Source organism: Erpetoichthys calabaricus, chromosome 8 (genome assembly GCF_900747795.2).
Source record: "Erpetoichthys calabaricus chromosome 8, fErpCal1.3, whole genome shotgun sequence".
Taxonomy (NCBI): domain Eukaryota; kingdom Metazoa; phylum Chordata; class Cladistia; order Polypteriformes; family Polypteridae; genus Erpetoichthys; species Erpetoichthys calabaricus.
Window position 1 is genome coordinate 110,743,444 of NC_041401.2, and position 21,438 is coordinate 110,764,881.

The 21,438-nt window shown below is 39.9% G+C and overlaps 1 protein-coding gene across 2 annotated transcripts in view; it reads right to left on the minus strand.

The window, feature by feature from the left end:
- prkag3a (protein kinase, AMP-activated, gamma 3a non-catalytic subunit) overlaps window positions 1-21,438 on the minus strand; it is a 63,779-nt gene that overhangs the window by 41,110 nt on the left and 1,231 nt on the right. For both annotated transcript variants that reach the window (XM_051930603.1, XM_028807270.2), the window contains exons 2-7: window positions 18,275-18,320; window positions 14,194-14,256; window positions 10,172-10,278; window positions 6,215-6,296; window positions 173-231; window positions 23-68 (exon numbers count right to left, since the gene is read on the minus strand). In XM_051930603.1, the coding sequence (XP_051786563.1) occupies window positions 23-68; window positions 173-231; window positions 6,215-6,296; window positions 10,172-10,278; window positions 14,194-14,256; window positions 18,275-18,320 (403 nt within the window). The remainder of the gene's footprint in view (window positions 1-22; window positions 69-172; window positions 232-6,214; window positions 6,297-10,171; window positions 10,279-14,193; window positions 14,257-18,274; window positions 18,321-21,438) is intronic.

A 21,438-nucleotide genomic window follows, 5' to 3' on the forward strand; every position in this document is an offset into this window, starting at 1 on the left:
GGTGTAATAAAAGGCATCTGACCTCTCCATGTCTCAATCTTGTGCTCCTCCAGCTCATATATTTGTACCTTGACAAAGCAGACAGAAAAATAAGCAAATCAATACAAAGTCTTTGCTGGATCAGAAACTTAAATGCATCAGGCTTGCAGTACTTAAGTAAAATATGACTTACCATGGGGGATTTGTAGTATCTGTGGAGAATGTTGATGAAGTCAGTGATTGTCAGCATGCCTGAATAAACAAATCACAAATACACACAAAGAGTTAAAGTTGCAATATTATGAGCCACTTATTATAAGCTACTGTATGTGGGCCTTTTTTCATACTTGTAGCTACAGTAGCCAGGAGTCTGAACTGCAGGTGTATTAAAAACATTAAGGAGACACTGAATTCTAATAGAAAGTATCAGCTGAGGGTCTGTCCATAGAATGTGACTGGAACACTTGGGGTGGGTTTCTGGCCTGTAAAGCAATAAGAGAAGGAGAGCATGCTGCAGAATGGATTAAATAAAATAGTGGTGTGCACTCTATGGAGGCATACCCTAAATAAAATGCCCAAGAGCTCGATCATTTATGTTAAAATAGAATGCCTAGTGGGGGCTGGGCGGTCTCATGGTCTCAGACCACGAATTCCATATGCAAATTTTGGGTTTTTGGGGTTTTTTTCTCCAGCCCTCTGCAGTTTTTTTTTTTTTTTGTCCTCCCTGGCCATCGGACTTTACTCCATCCATCCATTATCCAACCCGCTGAATCCGAACACAGGGTCACGGGCCATCGGACTTTACTTTCTTTGTTAATTAGTATTGCCCAATTTTATTTTTATATTTTTTCTTTCTTCATCCTGTAAAGCACTTTCATCTACATCATTTGTATGAAAACATGCTATGTAAATAAATGTTTTTGTTGAGACTTGAGGACCACTCCTCAATGAAGGAGCACATTTTCATCAGTCATTTAGATGACAGCAGGGTTAGCAAATAGGAAGCTGCTGTTTGCTAGCTATTTCACACTGCTTGTCATCAGAGATGGGATCTGCTACTGCAAGCCACTGTTCCACTGTGCTGATACATTTGATTTTCTTTAATTTATTTGTCTTTTTGCATGATCTTTGGAGGGCAGAGCACATGGTCAGCCATTGTACAGTGCCCTTGAAGCAATTTTCTACTTAAGAGTATTGCACAAGGACCCAGTAGACTAGGATCCCTTCTAGCAGTAATGGGATTTGAACTGGCAAAACTCAACACATTAGTGTAGATGCTTAGACTCGGAGCCACCACCAGTGCATCCGGAAAGTATTCACAGCGCATCGCTTTTTCCACATTTTGTTATGTTACAGCCTTATTCCAAAATGGATTAAATTCATTTTTTTCTTCAGAATTCTACACACAACACCCCATAATGACAACGTGAAAAAAGTTTACTTGAGGTTTTTGCAAATTTATTAAAAATAAAAAAATTGAGAAAGCACATGTACATAAGTATTCACAGCCTTTGCCATGAAGCTCAAAATTGAGCTCAGGTGCATCCTGTTTCCCCTGATCATCCTTGAGATGTTTCTGCAGCTTAATTTGAGTCCACCTGTGGTAAATTCAGTTGATTGGACATGATTTGGAAAGGCACACACCTGTCTATATAAGGTCCCACAGTTGACAGTTCATGTCAGAGCACAATACCAAGCATGAAGTCAAAGGAATTGTCTGTAGACCTCCAAGACAGGATTGTCTCGAGGCACAAATCTGGGGAAGGTTACAGAAAAATTTCTGCTGCTTTGAAGGTCCCAATGAGCACAGTGGCCTCCATCATCCATAAGTGGAAGAAGTTTGAAACCACCAGGACTCTTCCTGGAGCTGGCCGGCCATCTAAACTGAGCAATTGGGATAGAAGGGCCTTAGTCAGGGAGGTGACCAAGAACCCGATTGTCACTCTGTCAGAGCTTCAGAGGTCCTCTGTGGAGAGAGGAGAACCTTCCAGAAGGACAACCATCTCTGCAGCAATCCACCAACAAGGCCTGTATGTTAGAGTGGCCAGACGGAAGCCACTACTTAGTAAAAGGCACATGGCAGCCCGCCTGGAGTTTGCCAAAAGGCACCTGAAGGACTCTCGGACCATGAGAAAGAAAATCCTGTGGTCTGATGAGACAAAGATTGAACTCTTTGGGGTGAATACCAGGCGTCACGTTTGGAGGAAACCAGGCACCGCTCATCACCAGGCCAATACCATCCCTGCAGTATAAGCGTGGTGGTGGCAGCATCATGCTGTGGGGATGTTTTTCAGCGGCAGGAACTGGGAGACTAGTCAGGATAAAGGGAAAGATGACTGCAGCAATGTACAGAGACATCCTGGATGAAAACCTGCTCCAGAGCACTGTTGACCTCAAACTGGGGCGACGGTTCATCTTTCAGCAGGACAACGACCCTAAGCACACAGCCAAGATATCAAAGGAGTGGCTTCAGCACAACTCTGTGAATGTCCTTGAGTGGCCCAGCCAGAGCCCAGACTTGAATCCGATTGAACATCTGTGGAGAGATCTTAAAATGGCTGTGCACCGACGCTTCCCATCCAACCTGATGGAGCTTGAGAGGTGCTGCAAAGAGGAATGGGCGAAACTGGCCAAGGATAGGTGTGCCAAGCTTGTGGCATTATATTCAAAAAGACTTGAGGCTGTAATTGCTGCCAAAGGTGCATCGACAAAGTATTGAGCAAAGGCTGTGAATACTTATGTACATGGGATTTCTGTTTTTTTATTTTTAATAAATTTGCAAAAACCTCAAGTAAACCTTTTTCACATTGTCATTATGGGGTGTTGTGTGTAGAATTCTGAGGAAAAAAATGAATTTAATCCATTTTGGAATAAGGCTGTAACATAACAAAATGTGGAAAAAGTGATGCGCTGTGAATACTTTCCGGATGCACTGTACAGTAGCCTGTCACAGCATAATAGAGAAGGAAAACAAAACAAAAAAACAAGGCATCAAGACCAATGCAATTGAAAAAAACACTGCTGTATGAAGTATCCAACAGCCATGATTGAGTAAAAGTAGAGAGAGCAGAGTTAAAACTTCTAAATTATCTCATATTAGGAGTACTTCAGCATCAAAAACAAGTGAATGAAAGCTTTCTCTCTGTTTTCGACAGACAGACAGAATTAAATTTGTCTGCTGTGAGAAACTTGGCTTTTACAGAACAGATGAAATAAGTAGATAAACATACAGTAAATTCACACAGTTGTCTGAACACACACCAGAATAATAAAAAAGAAAGAAGATTTAAGAAGAAAGTAAACCTCTGATGTGGCTGTCACAGTCCCAGTGAGGCATTATACAGATGTATTGCTGTAAGTTGTGAGAGGTTACCCGAACACCATTCGACAAACACCAGCACTTTATAAAACACACGTTTATTAAACTCCAAAAGTCCCACACAGCACACAATGGTCCCGCACCAAACACCCCTACCCACGGGCTTTTCTAATGTCCGTGGGCCGCCTTTTTTCCTCCTGTCACTGGAGCTTCGTTCTGCTCCAGGTCCTGACTCTAGTTCGTCAACTGTAGGAAGGTGGCCCCTTTTATCTTCACCCGGATATGCTCCAGGTGCTTGCTGCTGATCTTCCGGTGGCACTTCCTGGTGTGGCGGAAGTGCCACACTAGCACCCGGAAGCACTCCGGGCATCCCTGGAAGGTCCTTCCTCCACATTCCCAGGTGTGGCGGAAGTGCAGATCTTCCGGGCTCCACACTGTTCAGGGCACCCCCTGGCTGTGGCCACGGGCCCCAATGGATTTAAGCCTCCTCGCTCCATCCCCATGGTCCTCTCACTAACCAGGGTGGTTGCTCCCTTGTGGCCCGGGGGGATGTATAGACTGCCTCCCAGTCTTTCAAGGCGTCCTGGCTGGGTCTGCTCCCAGCCTCCTGCCACAAAGTATAAAGCAGCCCCAGTAGCGTTTCTTAAAACACTTGTGGTGAATCATTCATTGGCTGAAAGTCCTCTATGTTAGTGTGTCAGAGAAAGGATTTTTAACATTGTTTATAATGGCACTCAGTTTTGTTTCACTTCTTTCCTTCGCTGTGACCTCCATGGGGGTCCAGATAGGGTCCTATAACTGAGCTTGCCCTTTTAATTAGTCTGTTGATTCAGTGGGCCTCTGCGGAGAGTAATGTTACCAGTCCAGCGCACCCAGAATAGAAAATCTCACTGGCCACCACAGTTACAGAAGATGTGAAGGATGTCACTTCATATGTTAAAGGAACACAGTCCCCTAAGGAAAAGGAGTCCACTCTGTCCTTTCTTATATAGTTTCTATGTCTTTGAAGACCAATGAAACCTGTCATTAATGTGGTCCCTCAAGTACTTGTAGGAGTGGACCACTTCTCTATCCACTCCTTGAATAGTGACCCGACATAGAGGTTCCTTGGTGTCGTGAAAGTCAATAACCAGTTCCTTGGCTTTGCTGATGTTAAGGTGCAGACAATTATCTTTTTGCATCAAGAAAAAGTTCTGCATCTGACTCCTCTACTCTGTCTCATCCCCTTTATCAATACACCCTATAAGTGCAGAATCATCTGAGATGACCTGGTGTTATATTTATAGTCTGAGGTATACAGAGTGAAGAGAAAAGGTGACAGGACTGCTCCTTGTGGTGCTCTAGCATTGTTCACATCCTCATCAGAAACACAGTCCTTGAGTCTCACAAACTGCGATAGCCCATTATCCAGGACACAATAGGCTCATCCACCCACATACTGTATCTCTGAGCTTGCCCCTTAACAGGGATGGCTGGACAGTATTAAAGCCTTTGGAGAAATCATAATCCTCACAATGTAGCCAGCTTTGTCCAGGTGAGAATAAGCCTTGTGGAGCAGATAGATAATGGCATCCTCTACTCCAATCTTTGTTCAATTGGCAAAGTGCAGTGGGTCCAGGTGGTTTACCAAAAAAGGACTCATATAGTTCAGGACCAGTCTCTCAAAGGTCTTCATGATGTAAGACGTAAGTGCCACTGGTCATTTGGTTACGAGGCACCTGCCTTCTTTGGAACAGGGACAATGCAGGATGTTTTCCACAGCAGTGGCACTTTCTTAAACCTTAGGGGCAGTCTGAACAGGTGACAAAAGACACAACAAGGTTGGCCAGCACAGGCTCTAAGAACTTGAGGACTGACTCCATCTGGTCCAACAGCTTTTCCTGTGTGTAGCTTCCTCAGTTGTCACTTTACTTGGTCTTCAGTTATGGACAATCCACATTGATGGTCAGAGATGAACTTGTCACAGGACATTGCAGTTGACATGATTAGATTTGATGATGTAGTAGGAATGGTGTGGGGAGACTGGTCATTGGAAGAAAGTGTTAGTTCGAGAGAAAGACTATTAAAAAGTGGTTCAGTGCGTTAGCTTTGTCCACAGCCCTTTCTAGCACAGCAGCCCTGTTATAATTATACCTAGTTCATTCCAGACATCTTTCACATTATTCTGAAAAAGATTGTTTTCTGTTTTAGCTTTGTATTCATCCTTACCTTCACTAAGCTTTGTATTTAGCACTCACTGTGCAACCTTCAGAGCCTCTTTGTCACCAGATTTTTCTCATTCAGGAGACCTTTTAGCTCCTTAGTAATCCAGGGCTTGTTTTTTGGAAAGCAATTACACAGCATGAATAAATAGTCAAAAAAGTTCTTAAAAAGTTCAAATAATTCAGACTTGCTTCTTTTTGCATGCAAGTCACATTACAACCACTAAAGTAAGAGCCAAGTAATGCCAATTTGAAGCAGTGACATTCAGCATGAGTGGACTACTTAATGATTTCTTCCTGCTAATAGGAAATGCATACAGTCTTCCCCTGCTTTAAAAAGGAGTTAATCCATTACTGAAAACTCCTTTATAAAGTGAATTTTCATAACCTAATTACTATTACATTAATTTAAATGGAAAACATTTTTAAGCATTTGCTGGCCCCAGGAAAAGCCCCAATTACAGACAGATAAATGGACAACATGAAAATCGACAAAATTAATTTAATAACAGCATTAGTCATCTAAACAAAACAAATAAGATATTGCCCTTCATTAAAAATGTTTAATAAAGAGCTGTACCTAAACTTTATCACTTCTAGTTTCACATTCAAAGAAACGGCTTTTCACTTTTCCAACTGTTTCACAATCTGTCTCGTTCTGTGATACCCAGGAGAATGCGGGATGCTGGGAACACAAGTTGAGAATGGGTCTTACCTACAAAACGCTGCCGCTTACTGTCCCACAAAGGAGAAGCTCTAAGTCCATTGGCAACCAAAGCAAAAAAGGCTTTCTTCACCTGTCAGAAACATCGAAAAGGTGTTAGAGTGAGGGTAAAAAGATACCATTATTAGGTCCTGGAAACCTAACAGACATGCACAGCCTCCAGCAAGCAGGTCAGGGTGAGCAACGAGTCATTTGTGGGACGTTCTGGACAGGATAATAGAACAGGGTTTGCTGACCAATCCAGAAAACACGACTCACCGTAGCACCATTATACACCTCCTGTCAAAGAGGTTTCGCAGATGCTTGTAGCCAGTTTGGTGCCCTAAGCCATAAGTCTATTTCAGAGGTGGAGGACTGAAATGCTATCCTCCCCAGAAGCCACAGTGCTCCCTAGTGATTGTTAACCTCTGTTGTGCTGGGAAAGAACTTTGTTTTATTAATTAAAGGAGAAGACACTGTTCATTGTAGTGACTATGCAGAAGGCCACATTTCATCTGATTGCTATGAAAGTCAAAAAAGCTACTTTGGAGATGATTGTCTTCAGTTTGTTATTTATTTTTTGGCAAAAAATATCTGTCTAGAATGGTAATATCACTTAATCTCATATCGAGGGTACCCCAACTTCAGTTTTAAACCAGTGCCTTTCATTTAGTGTGGCTCAGTTTATGGTGGTGCAAAACAAAAGCAGTATTAAAGACAGGAAAAATCAGTCATTTCTTGGGTGTGCTATTTGAATTTGTTCTGGCACTTGAACACTCAAGCCTCCACTGTAGGCCACATTAAGACCCCATCTAGGTGGGTTGACTTAGCTCCTTAACAGGCAGTTGATCACACTTTCAACAAAGCAGTGCACAAACACTGGATTAGCATGAGACTCCACTGCTTCATCAAGCTGTGGGGAGAGTCCCATTTAATCATTTTGGTGGCACGAGGATACTCGATTGTTTCATCAAGCTGGTACTTGATCATTTCGTCCCAACAGATACTCCATCATTTCATTGAGTTTGGGGTATTGGAGAAAAGGCTTCTTGTCATCATTGGCCCAAGGTGCATACCCAGGGTATATATGTCCTTGTCTCTCCCCATCAGTGGCCTGACTTTCCAATGTCATCTAAACACCGTCAAGCCCATAGTGAATTCAGACCCCTGCTCAGCATCTTGTATTGAAAAGACTTCACAGCAGGAAGTTACACCAGAGAAAGTGTTGTTGTTTTGTGCTGAAATTTGCTGCTAGTTTCAAAGAAGAACATTTGAAACTGAAAGATATTGAAACACTTCCCATTTGTAATTGCACATCTGCACTCCATTAATATGACACTAATTAAACATGGTAGATGTATGAACAGAGGGTCCACATTTACTGGGTCAGTCTTGTACATCATCCCCATTTTAGGTGTCCTAACTTATTCTTTAGAAAAAAAAATATTTACCCTGTATTCTATGTTACTAATTTCATTGCACTGTTTAATCATGTCTACTCAAAACAGACAGAAGCTCTGACAAATCAGATGCCCTGTACCTGAATAGCTCATGTCTATGTCAGACATATACCCCGCATTTTGGCATCCTGTGAAGAACTGAAAAGTCCTCAGAAAATTAACAACCATGCAGGACACACAACCTCAGGCAGAGAACATCTTTCAGAAAACATTTGGCTAAGAAAGAACATTTTAAAGCTATGCTAATACTTCTAACTAGTTTGGATTTGTGAGTTTCTGGTTAATACTTTCTGTGTTGATTAAGGGCTAATGGCTGTTAATATCGGGTCCTCCCTGCGTGGAGTTTATATGTTCTCCCCGTGTCTGTGTGGGTTTCCTCCGGGTGCTCCGGTTTTCTCCCACAGTCCAAAGACATGCAGGTTAGGTGCATTGGCATTTCTAAATTGTCCCTAATGTGTGCTTGGTGTATGGGTGTGTGTGTGTGTGTGTGTGTGTGTGCCCTGCGGTGGGCTGGTGCCCTGCCCGGGGTTTGTTTCCTGCCTTGTTGGCTGGGATTGGCTCCAGCAGACCCCCATGACCCTGTAGCTAGAATATAGCGGGTTGGATAATGGATGGATGGATGGATTGGCTGTTAATATGTGCCCAAGGATGGAAAGGCTGCTTGATAAAAATTATTTTGCATGAGCAGGCATGGTCCTGTGCAATGGTTGGATGAAACTCTATTTCACAAAGCCGCAAACATCCAAAATTTTCTAACTACTGTGGGGGATGGCCAGCATCCTTACCCGGACAGGACACCCTTAGGGTGGAAGGACAGGGGGAGACAGCTTACACAGGGCTTTGTCTCCCCCAGGATGATAGATGGCAGTGAGCCTAAGCTTGAATCCCCACATGGGTGCCCGCGGGGACCGCCAAGGGGATCTGCAGGATTGGGGAGTCCCTATGTTATGGGGTTTCTGCCTCACCTGGAATTGCTGACAGACCACGTGTGCAGAAGATTGAGAACACGTCCGGGGCGGCTAGAATAAAAGGAATTGCCTACCTTGCATCAGGGAGCCAGAGTCATGTGGAGATGGACAAAGCTTGCGAGAGGGAAGAGGAGGCAGTGACCAATGAAAGAAGGAAGGAAAGAGTTGTGCTATTGTGTTTTTGTATATTTGTACTTGTTGCTGTGGTGGGAAATGCTTGGTTTAAAGAGTTTCCCACAATAAAAGACTCTTTATGCCTTTTAACTTGTATCCTGAGCCTACTTGTGCTCAGTGTTTCGGTAGCTGGAGAATCACCAATCATGCTGTATAGCAATGCTGCCAAAGCAAGCCATTTTTTTTTTCTTTTTTACATTGGCCAATGGGGTGAAAGAGGATTGGACAAAAAGCTATTTTTCTGGGGATTTTTCCAGATGTTTTGAGCATCTTTGCATTATTCTTGGTGAAAAAAATGCCATATTAGCATAAGTTTAGTTAATTTGCATTAAATGACTACCCTTTTTAAAAAGATATTGCAACTATTTATCGAGTGTCAGAGAAAGACAAGGACTGGACATAACAGAGTGTGATTATGAAGGTGGCTTTGGGTGTGCTTGTCTTCATCTGCCAAATGAATTGCACATCATCAGGAGAAAATGAAATATGTTAATTGGCTACTTGGAAATGCCACTTAATAATAATACAGTTGTGGTTGGTGATTAGACAACTGGCCAGTTTAATTCATATAAAGAAATAAAATTTCAAAAAACAAAAATAAAACTCAAAACCAAATCTAACTGATAGGAAATTATCATGTAATGCACGAGTGTGCAATCCACATATTTACATTTAGTAATTTGATTTAACAAAACTGCTTTATGTTCACAGATATCAGTTTTAAAAAGTCTGAGAGACTCAGTTAAGATACGTTCACCTAATTCCTTCCACTTTTTTTTTAGAGTAACTAATTTGAACACAGTTTAATCTACTGTACTTGATGTTTTTATGTGGAAAACTTACATGTAATTGATTAACATTCCTCCAATGAATTTTGAGTGATAATATTGTCAAGCCACTCACCTGAACTAAAACCGATTAAAAAACGGTATTTGTTCGTGGAGGTTGCATTGTCCCCAACATCTTAGACTATAATGTGGAAAGCAGAACTGAGCCCTAACATGTGGTCTACAGTGCACTACTATCATAGCAAATGTGATTTGAACGGTTGTGTAGGGTCTCATCCTACGACTGTGGAGTTGCCGTATGTTCAAACAGCACTAATGTAGGTGAAAGATATATGGTAGGTATGTGTTTTGATACCGACATTAGGAAAAAATAGAATTACACTTACGAATCACTATTAGTATCTCCCTGCTGTCCATTTTTGTATTGGTTGCAGGAAATTCTGGCCATCTCGTACTACAGTCCATCCCACATATTTGCTTAATTTTTTAATACACTAAATCATTTTGTCTGCTTTGTTTATCACAGACTTCTTTTTCATACATCTCGAGTTAAAATGGCACAGAGTTTATATAGCTTACCTGCAGGGTTGTGTCAAAAATAACAAGCTTCGAGCTGGTTGGAATGGCATCGTAGCAACAGTGGTTCTTCATGAAATTCATGTAAACATGTGTCTCCAAGTCCATATCTGTAGAGAAAAGTGCAAGAAGTCACTCTGTAGCTATACCAGAATAACCTCAATTAAAGTAATGTCCACTGCATGACAAAATGTCACACTCTTCTGAAGTGAGGCAGGAAGCAGTTCTTGACAGGACACTAGCCAATCATAAAACATACTCTCACATACATTCTACCTGAAATAAAGTCACTAATCAACCTGCTGTAAAATACACATCTGGGACCCCCAAATGCAAGCTTTTATTGCAGTCAATGCAGCTCTTGGCTGGTGGAGCAAGCTACCAATCTCCATTCAAATCTGACTCCCTCAATGTGTTTAAGAAGCCTCTCCTGTTTAGTGAATTTCTGTTTAAGCTGTCATGTTTTTATAATCTACAACTTGTAATTTGCTCTGCGCTCTTCACTTGTGGTGCTCAGTTTTGTAACCTTGTCCTGTAACACTTTTCCTAAACAGTCCCCCAGACTGACGTTTACTTGATTATGTTAAGCTCTTTTGTAAGTCGCTTTGGATAAAATTGTCCTCATTGTGCTAATGACGGGCATTTCCATTCACTTTTCTAATTCAATTCTTTCAAAATTGCCTGTTTAAGTGAATCGATTCTTTTGATTTGTTTGATTCATTTCAAGTCTGGTGTATGTGGGAAGTCCTTGGGGTGTGATCCTATCACAAAAATATAATTTAATAACTCATACATTATTTGGATATATATGTGTATTAACATGTGTGTCCTCATGGGAGATGGTTTAAAAGTTGGGTGAAGGTAAGTTTCCAGAGAGACAGGAGATGGCACTGTGTAATAATGGCCTCTCTATTCCTCTCTCTGCAGAAAGAAAAGCTGATGCTTTCCCACCTCTCACGTCATGCCTTGGGGGTCCGCACACCTGGACCCGTCTCTTCCTCCCAGAATGTGTCATAGCCAGAAGAATCACCATCTCGGTCAGTCATCCGGTGAAGACTCATTTAGCACTTTACACAAGTTTATCTTTCGATCTTTTAATTATACAGGGTTTGCTGCAAGGTGCCCCAAAACATTGACGTTGTTTGCCATCTTATTACAGTATGTATGTGCATATATAAATAATATAATTGTTTATTAATTCATAAATAATTATATATTAAAGAATATCTGCATGTTGGGTCGGCATGAGTTATCTTTGGGTCAAAAAGTTTCCACCCACATTTGAAAGGTGTGTACTTTACAGTAGGTTGATTAGAGACTTCTAATTCAGAACATCCATATAATGAAAAAGACTAAGACGAACGCGGCCTGATCCCCACCTTACTACACCCCTACCTTACACCCCCTTCCTTATTTACTATATATTGTCTTGATTCCTTTATGCCTAATCATTTTCCTCTAATGATAACACCTGGCAGGTGTCAAAAGCTCAGAAATAAAAGACTGTTTTAAGATATGTGATTCATTTTCTCCCTTTGTGGGTTTCTACCTATAAATGTGTAAACCGTATCACAGACCCTCGCTTCTATAATTAATTATATATATAATTAACTATACCACGTGTCACACACATGTGTATGAGAGGCAGTCAATGGGCTTAACTAAGGATGAAAAGACAGGTCAGGGATTGACAAATTGCACTAATGTCGTTTCTTCCCCCCTCTGCAGATCATCTGAAAGGAAAACCACCTAAAGCCTACCTGGTTCCACTTCCACCTCCAGACCACACCCTCTTACTGACCTCATAACCACCTGTTCCTTGGATCCTCTTCATTTTTCCCACAACCTATAAAAACCAAACCTTTGCCTCTCCAGTTCAGTCCCATTCTAGACTCAGTTTTCAAACACTACTAAGTGGTTGGTAAGTCCACGACTTTGCAGCAGAGAATTTACAATATATGATTTGGAACCCCAAATCTTTTTCTGTTTTTCTTGTGGTTCTTTTACAAAAGGTAAATCAAAAAGCAAAGCCAATTTATAAATTATGTGGTAACTGCAACCGATAGAAGTTGATGCAATACAACTTATTTGCGATGGCTAATGGGTAGTTCAAATGCACCCAGCGCAGTACTCTGCCATTAATCTTGTTTGAGCCAAGGTCCAGTAAACATGGACACTCCATTTCAGGACTGCATTATACAGAATAAGTAACGAGTGATCAAACACATTGTACATATTGTCTTTGAATATAATTTAAACTGCATGACACATAATTTGTAAAATCATCAAATGCCAGTGGGCCAACAAATTAATACTAAAAGACGCTGTATTATATTCATTGTACTTGCAGGTGAATGGTCATTGGTTGTCAGTCAAGCCCAACACCCCTGTTGTAGTGGTATGAAATTTTGCATATAAGTCGATAAATATTTTGCATGTCTTTATTTGTAACTTATGACACTAATGTTATAGCATTGATATGTCTTTGTAATTTTACAACAGGGTTGGGGGGGGCGGGGGGGTGTGCCTAAAACCAGTTTGGCAAATGATTCTCTGCAGGACTCTCTCAATCAACCCACACATGAAAGCCAATCTACCGAGCTGGCAAGCATACAGCTCAACAAATGGTTTTGGGGGCAGGTGTGAAAGGTATTGTGTGCTCCTTCGGTCTGAAGTATGGCTGTTTGGGATTGGCTTGAATCAGAGGCCATTCTGTAGCACGACACCCTATTGGTGTAAGGGTTTAGGCAAAGAATGCATAAATTCAGTGGCTTTATCCCTACCTATCTCTCTTTTATAAACATCACAATAAAGAAGCACCTGTCTGTCACACCATTGTCATGAGGAGCACAACTCGGCAGCCATATTGAGACAGGCATGCGGCTTGTTCTGAAGAAAGATGATCAAAAATGAGGACTTAACTAGAGACATTTAGAGTAACTACAAGTCTGTGTGCTGCCTGAAAGTACACATCAGCATTTATCAGGTTGTATGGTTGCCAGTGTTCACTTGTACTTTGCTTATTGTTAATATTTATGAATACTATTAATCATACATTATTTAAAGTGCAACTTAACTCCTGCTTGTCTTTTACTACACCTAATTGCCTGAGGTTATAAATATAGAAGGGAAGGTGGGGAGAAGTTATATGGTACAATACCTTATAAACAGTGGTAAGTCTGTGAGATTTGAGGCATTCTGACAAAGGCTACAAAAGGGGAAAGTAGAGTCATATATTACTGTACCAAGACAAAACAACCCCCATGACTTAAAATAAAATCAAACATGACTGGAAGCCACGGGATCGCACCACGACTGCCTCCGACAAACTAAGATTACGTAAATAAAGGCTGTAAATGGAACATGCTGGAAAAGTCATATAATGTGACATGACCTTAACAGTCGAACAAAATAATCAGATATGAGCCAAAAAATTCACTTGAGGCACTTGTCACTGCAGTGCGAACACAATTCTCTGAGATTTAATATAACACTGAGCTGTCAACCTTATTTAATTTTCCAAAAAATAAAAATGATTATTATGAAATGGCATTTTTGTGATGGATGCACTTCCTTTATTTTTTTATTTTCGCAATAATAAATAGAGCTAAACTTCAATTTATGCTTTTGCAGGGATCGAGTAGAATATCAAAAGCAGCCTCATACATTTAATTGAAAGATGCACAGGAAGCGCAGGTGAACAGAATCAAATGGAAAGGATTGAATCACAAGTGTTAACTTTAAAAAGTGCCATGGTGCATGAGCGCAGCGTTAGGGTTGTGAGGACCCAGGGCCTGTCTTGCAACGTCAGGTGCAAGGCAGGGGTCAGCCTTAAACAGCTACTATGATTGCAAAAATAAGGAAGCATTCAGGTTTTTGTTTGTTTTAGTGGAATTTATACTTGGCTGTTTTTTCTATTCCAGTACTTGTGCTCTGCATTTATCATTTTGCCACATGGCTTTAATTGTCCACTCATGAGTACTAAATACAAAGACAGGATAAACATGAAATAATGAAAACCAAACCCTTTTCCACTCTGGAGTCCATGGATGAAGACTGTTTCTTTCCAGTGGCAAGACTGAGGTGATCTAAGAAAAGAAACAATGAAAGAGTGAGTTAGTGCAACACATATTCAATGAAATGCAACAAAAATAACATGGAAGTTTCAGAAAGTACGCTTTCTTTGTCAAAGAGCAAAACTGAACCATCTTGTTGGACATAGAAGAAATGAACTTTATGTCCATTGTGCCTCTCCAGTGATATCGCCTCGTTCTACACAAAAGTCTTCTTTACCCCCTGCATTAAAATACAGGAGGTTTTTTGGTAATCCATCCATATTTAGCACAAGTGTAAACAAATGCATTTTATACCCATACAACAATGAGGTACATACTGTAGGTGAGATGTGAAAGGACATTGGATATTTACCTAGACATGAGGTAACATAACAGCTTTAAAAGTAATTCAGTTACATTATTAAATTGATATATATGGATGTAATCCAAATTTAATGTCCAGTGTGGAACAAAGTTTCTGGGACTTGCTCATTTAGACAGGTTACAATGATGCAACAATTCTCTGGATCGATAACACTCAGACATAACAGGCAGACATCTTGTAGAGTGTACAAAATGCCTATGAGTACTGACACCACAGGATTTATTGTCTTTTGTCTGAAATAAAACCCATTGGTGACCAGCAATGGTCAGGTATTAGATTGAGAGGAGTACATTAGTGCAGTGAGTTGTGCTGCTTGCTTCACTGATCCACTATCCTGTGTTCAAGTCCTGCACAGTTATTGTATACATTGTTTTCACACATTCTCCACCTGTTTGTCTTTAATACCGCTTCACAAAATATGTGTGTTGGACTAGCTGACGACTCTAACAGACAGTTTGATGACTCAGATAGGTTAGTATCTCTTGTGCCAGATGCTGCTGGGATTGACTTTGATGGCTTTCAGCCTTCTTTGATGGCTCCTGTGATTCTGAGTTGGACTTGGTGATGGTTTGAGAAAATTATTATGTTGTTTTATACATATGGTACTTGTTTTTTCGTGGAATCACATGATTTATCCCAGGTCCCACATTTTGAATGGATTGTGAACAGCTCTCAGAAGTACTTAGTTTCTCAACAGCACGTTCTGTTAACCTTTTTTTTGCCATGACACAGTTTTGCCCTATTTGGTGTTTTTGAGACCTATTTCTTGTTAAATGCCCTGATGATCGACAGTGTTCCCCCTTGGCGATTCATGGCCAAGCGACAGAGCGGGGGCATTGGCTCTCCTTTGGACAATAGAGGATACTCCAGGACAATTGTTGGAGCAATATCGACTGCTTAATCAACCCAATGTGACACAGTGAAATTATGTAAAACCAATTGCCATTACATACAACAGTAACTTGCAACTCAACAACAGCAACACGTTACCCTTAGTTTAAGAAACCCTGCTCTGTGACAAGACCAATACAAGACCTTCCATTCTCGACCATGCAGAGGCTGCCTGTAAGCACTGCAAGTGGAGCATTTCCCGGTGATGTCAGCAGAGTTCTCTGTCCTCATCCTCTCATCATGCACAGACAATGCCAAAGACAACTGACTACTGAATCTAAAAGCCATCCAGGACAACGTCTTCCTTTGACATTGCTTCTAATTTTTAGGAAGCTTTCTAAGACTATACATATCTAGACTTTGCTCTGCTTTCTTCTGTCACTATTATTCTATTTTAATAAATATTACTTTCCTTGGAATTTTTCACATGTTGTTTTTATATCTAGAGTAATTCAAGTAATAAAGTAAACACGGGGCGCCTAGTTTAAGGAGATTGCCACTATCCTTCTCACAGGGTCTAGCAGGCTGAGGAGGACGCCCCAATAGGGTGAACATCATGATCATTGCTTGGTGGTTTTAACCAAGTGTGTCTAAGTTATTCTTTAGGTCTGAGTCATATCCATGGGAATTTATATGTCTAGGCTGTTCTCAGGGACCAAAGTTGCCTTAGGTCTAGTTGATATTCAGGGATAACAATGTGTTGTCCACACCAAAGCTAACGAGTCCTTATGTGGAGTACTGAGGAGTGATAGGCTGTGCATTTAGTGCTTGTGTGGCCAGAGCCTTTGTGTGTGTTCCTTTTTGGGTGCTTAAAGCTGAAGGGTTGAGATAAGGCTAATCCAGTAATAAACTTGGTGAGCTTTACTCATCTCATGATAAAACAGTACTCTAGTCACAAAGGCATATTTGACACATTTGACTGTACTTTTATTTACTGAATTTTGTTCAGATAGTGTAGACTGCTATTATTACCTCCGTCAATTTTAATTAATAGACTTTGTTGTACATAATAACCCATAGTAATTGGGCTGAATGCTGAAATCTCACTCTGGTACAATGGTGTACATAATAAATTAGATAATGTTATTAGTTAGGATATGCATATTTTAGGAATATGAACTGCATGCATAGATGCTCAATCTGCAAATAAAGATATACCAGAATTACACGGAAAAGCCACTTTTCATGACAAATATAACTGAAACAGCGTCTGTCAAAGATAGATGCAGAATCACTAGGGCCATTTCTTTTCCTGCTAAAGTTGACCGCCAACTTCTTTCAAAGCGCACGCTGATCTCCTGTCAGTCTCTACATACTCCTGCCGAATACTGGGAATTGAAGTCCTCTTAGTAACACATCTCAATAATGGCCATGTTCATTGAACAATCAAAGCAAGCAACCCTTCAATGTCTGTGTAGGGTTTCAATTTACTTGTTTCCTAAGAAAGTCTGTGCACTCTTTCTCGAACCCTTCTGATTTAAAGATGCCACTTATACATCTAGCTCAGCCCTGCCTGCTCCCACATATGTATCTCGCCTCTCTCACATTGTGTGAATCAGTCACAGACGGCCATCATTAAGAATAATGAGAATACTTTATATAGCTGTCCCAAGGCCACAGAGTTCACTCCAATCCTGAACAGTCACCTGCTTTGCGGTAATCGCGGATTGTTTCCTGCATTAGTTGGCACACATAAACATCACCCTTCAGTTCACTTGTTAATCCTTGGGATAGTCTGCACGTCTGAAACTGGCTGCTGCTTGATGTATTACCATTTGAAGTGTAATTCCAAAGTGAACAATGGTAAACTAATTATGCATTACCACATTACAAAAATTCGGGCATACAAATAGTTATTTACCGATTGCCGGTGATTTTCAAACGTGTAAGGGACTAGGTGTTACATTTGTTGTGCACTAAACCAACAAAAGAACATGAGAGCAGGTAAACAGTCTTAGTAAAGAATAATTAGCAAAGAGGAAATGTGTTTTAGAGTTTTTTGATGACCATGTTATCATTGAAAGGACTTGATAATGAAATAACATTTTGGTGTTGATTCAGCAGAAATGGGAGTCATTTTTTGGAGCCACAGAACACTTCTCCTTACGAAGAAGTTTTCAGAAATGAATTAGCTTCTTATGGTGGAAGAAGTCCACATTTCTCAGTACATGCTGTGGATTCCTTGTTTCTCTGCTGCTGTTTATTGAGGTTTTAAACACTCTGGTGATGCTTTTGGCAACTTTTGAATAATTCACATGACCCTATGAACCTATTAAACATTCTATTGACTAACTGATGAAGTAATTTTATACTTTCCTTTTTTTGGTAATTTACCTTTTTAATACCTCTACAAAGTTAAAAATATGAAGATTCTTTAAAATATCCTATTGTTTATTTTTAAAATTCTTTAATTCCAATATCAGATTACAGGAGGTGCAGCAATGAGCTTGAGGCAGGTGCCAGTATACTGTAGGCCACACTTCCTCGTGCCACATCAGTTTTAACTTGCCAGTTAACCTAACCTGGATGTCTTTGAGATGTTGAAGGAATCAACCCCATGCAGACGTGAATACATAAATTCTGACAGCCAAACAGTGGACAGGCCAAGAATGGAACCTGGATGATTAGAAGAGTGAAGCACCTGGACTAGATATTATGTTACCATCTCGTAAAATACATATTTAATATAATCAGTAAAATAAATACTTTAATTTTGTATAAAGGAACAAGAAGGAGCTTCTTAAACTAGACAGTAATTTTCTGGGGTACACTTACATGTATTCTTTATGACAAAGCCATTGTCCATCTGCTTAGGCTTGGCCTGATAAAGCAAAGAATCAGAAGAAAACAATTAGTTGCATCAATAATTAAGAACAATGAGAATACTTTATATAGCTGTCCCAAGACCACAGAGTTCACCCCAATCCTGAACAGTCATTCTGAGATAGTGGCTCTCATTAGCAAGCCTTTGTTGGTTTTACTGGATATAGCAGTCATTACAGTCTACAACTTTTCTTTCTGCAATTTATCTATTGCTGTTACTTGCCATGCTGTGTTATCCTTCAGTTTTTCTGTCTCACTTCATGACTTAAGTCTACAAAAAAAATGAAGTAAATAAACTGCCATTTGGATAGAATTCTTTCTGTCTCCAAGCTCATTTTCTTGCCATAACCATATTTATTTTCATGCTGAAGCTAAACATAATCTCTTACTATGCACTTCTTACTTGCTTTATCACTCCCTGCCTGTGTTCCATTTTATCATGTCTATTATCTCTAAATTTATTTAGGAATGGAAGGACACCCTGACCAAAAAGCCTGAGTCTTACTATTTTTTGGGGCGAAGATGATTTTTGTTGTTTACAAAGGATTCCCTGAGTTTTCACTCTCTATTTTCTACTAAAAGATCTTCCATTTCCTCTTCTTAGCTTGAAATTAAAACTAGCTTAGTTGCACCTTACACATACTAGGATACCTTTTTCTTAAAATGCAAACTCTAGCATCTATTGTCATGCACGTGCACATAGGAGACAGTCAAAGGGCATAACTGAAGGTAAGATGTTGGGTCAGGGGTTGAGGAAGTGCACTAACGTCTTTTCTCCCTCTTCTACAGATCATCAGAAGGGAAATCCAGCTATTCAACTTCCATATTCCTGTCCAGACCATAAATTCTCCCCATATCCATCCATCCATTTTCCAACCCACTGAATCCGTATCTGTGTTGGCTATTCAGATTTCCTTCCACAGTACAAAAAGTTGCAGGTCAGTTTAATTAGCAACTCTAAATTAACCCCATGAGAAGGACTGTGCCCTGCAATGGACTGTTGACCCACCCAAGGTTGGCTTCTATCAACCACAAATTTGAATAATTGGGTTAAGTTAATGGATTAAACACTAAAGTGACAAAGGTTAAAAGTGTTAGGATTGTCTCATGATGCTCATGTCTTTGCTAGAGATGATATAAAGCTGTGTTTTTCAACAGTGGTCCGCAGACTGGGTCATCCTTGAAAGAGTTATTGCCACTTAAATGCCTGAATCATGTAGTGGAGTCAAGTGGACTGGAGTGGGACAGCGCTGCCTGGGACGATGAGTATAGTTGGCACTGTGTAGCGAGACATACCGCAGCCACGCTTATCAAGTATTCTTGCAAAGCAGCAACAGCAGATTTCACACTAGCTTTATTTGAATTAAATGATGCTTTCTAAAAAAATTCAGTTCTATTCTATTCAATTTCAATTTTCAATTCTTTTATTAGCATTTTTATTTTAGAAAATTTTCATTTTATATTATTATATTTAAAAGCTAATGCACAAAATAGTATATACTGCAAATGATGTTTTTTACTTCTGCCTTAGCAGTCCCTGAAATAATTCTCCTATTCTCATTGGTCCCCAAGTGTAAAAATCGGAAGTGGTCTCCCCTAGACTTTCTCGTATACTCAGATATGGGGATGGATATTTGAGGAGTAAACTAAGACAATGATTATATTTTTATATTATGTACATTAAAGAACCATCAACAACAAATCAAATCAAATTAATAATATACTGAACAATTATTATAAAAGTAAAGTTGAATAAATTGGACTCTGTAGCTACATGAATAAAAAAGTACCACTTCCGTTTAGGGGAAATAGTTCAAAAGTTGAAAGAAATCTACGTTTTATACCTAATACTGCAAAATTTGGTTGACCCAAGTGAAATCATACTCAAGTTATTGTGTTTACATACACACAAACACACGGAGATAATTCCAAAAATGGTGTTTTCAGCAGGTCTAAAACGTCGATATTCATTAAAATCTCGATATCAAATTTTTGGACGATTCCAATACTTTCCCTATACTTTCTATACGAGAAAGTAAAAAGGTTGAAAACCACTGACATAAAGACTGCAATTGCACTTGGACTGTAGCACAAAATGAGCCAATTTCAAGCAGCACAGGAGGCCCAAATGAAGAAAGACCAAATAATTTTGACTTCCATCCCATGATTTTTTACACAAACTGAGCTAATTTCACTTTAAATATACTGATAGCAGAGACCCAAACACCACCCCACCTTATCTCCCATCACCACTATAAAACAAGATTATTATGGTTATGGTCACAAGGAAACTAGCATAACAGAACTCTGTGCACATGGCCCACCTTGGACAGTAAACTACAAATCAAGACACTGTATTAATGAAAGTCGAGCAGCTTTACACTAATAGCCAGATCTTCCATTTGCTCTCCAAATCACAGTATTCCTCTTTTAATTCTTCTCCACAAATCCTCCAATGGAGTTGAACGTTTTCAGTTTAGGCAAACACAGATTAAGAAACGACACAATTGAAATTATGAAGGGAACTAGTACAGTGGATCAAGACTGTTACTTTAAAATGAGTTTATCAGAACACGGGGACACAGTTGGAAACTTGTTTAGAGTAAATTTTGCACAAACATTTGAAAGTTTTTTTTTCACACAGAGAATAAGTTACCAAGAAGTGTGGTGTAGAGGAAGAGTTTAGGGACCTTCATATCTTTCTCTTTTATTTTGGAGACATGAAGTGAATAGGAGTGGTGAGCCTGTTGCGCTGAATGGCCCGTTATTGTGCTCATGTTCTAATATCTGTCTTGTTTTAGCAGTGATAGCAGTAATCCTACTGAAACCACATAAGACACTAAAATTGTCTTTATGTTTTAACGTGTCCAGTAACAGCCATAAGGCAATATGGGACTCCAGACTGAATGCCACTGTGTCACTATTACACACATGCACCCATTTCCAATCCTATAGGCAACCTTGCAGCAACTACACAGGGGGAATTGAGTGGGTATGCCATTTTTTTAAAGAATATTTTGGTTTCAAACCCAAATATTGGTTTATTTTTTGGGTTGAGGGTAGTGTAGTTGGATGCAGTTTCAGATGCCAACCCTTCAAAGCAACTATAAATTTAC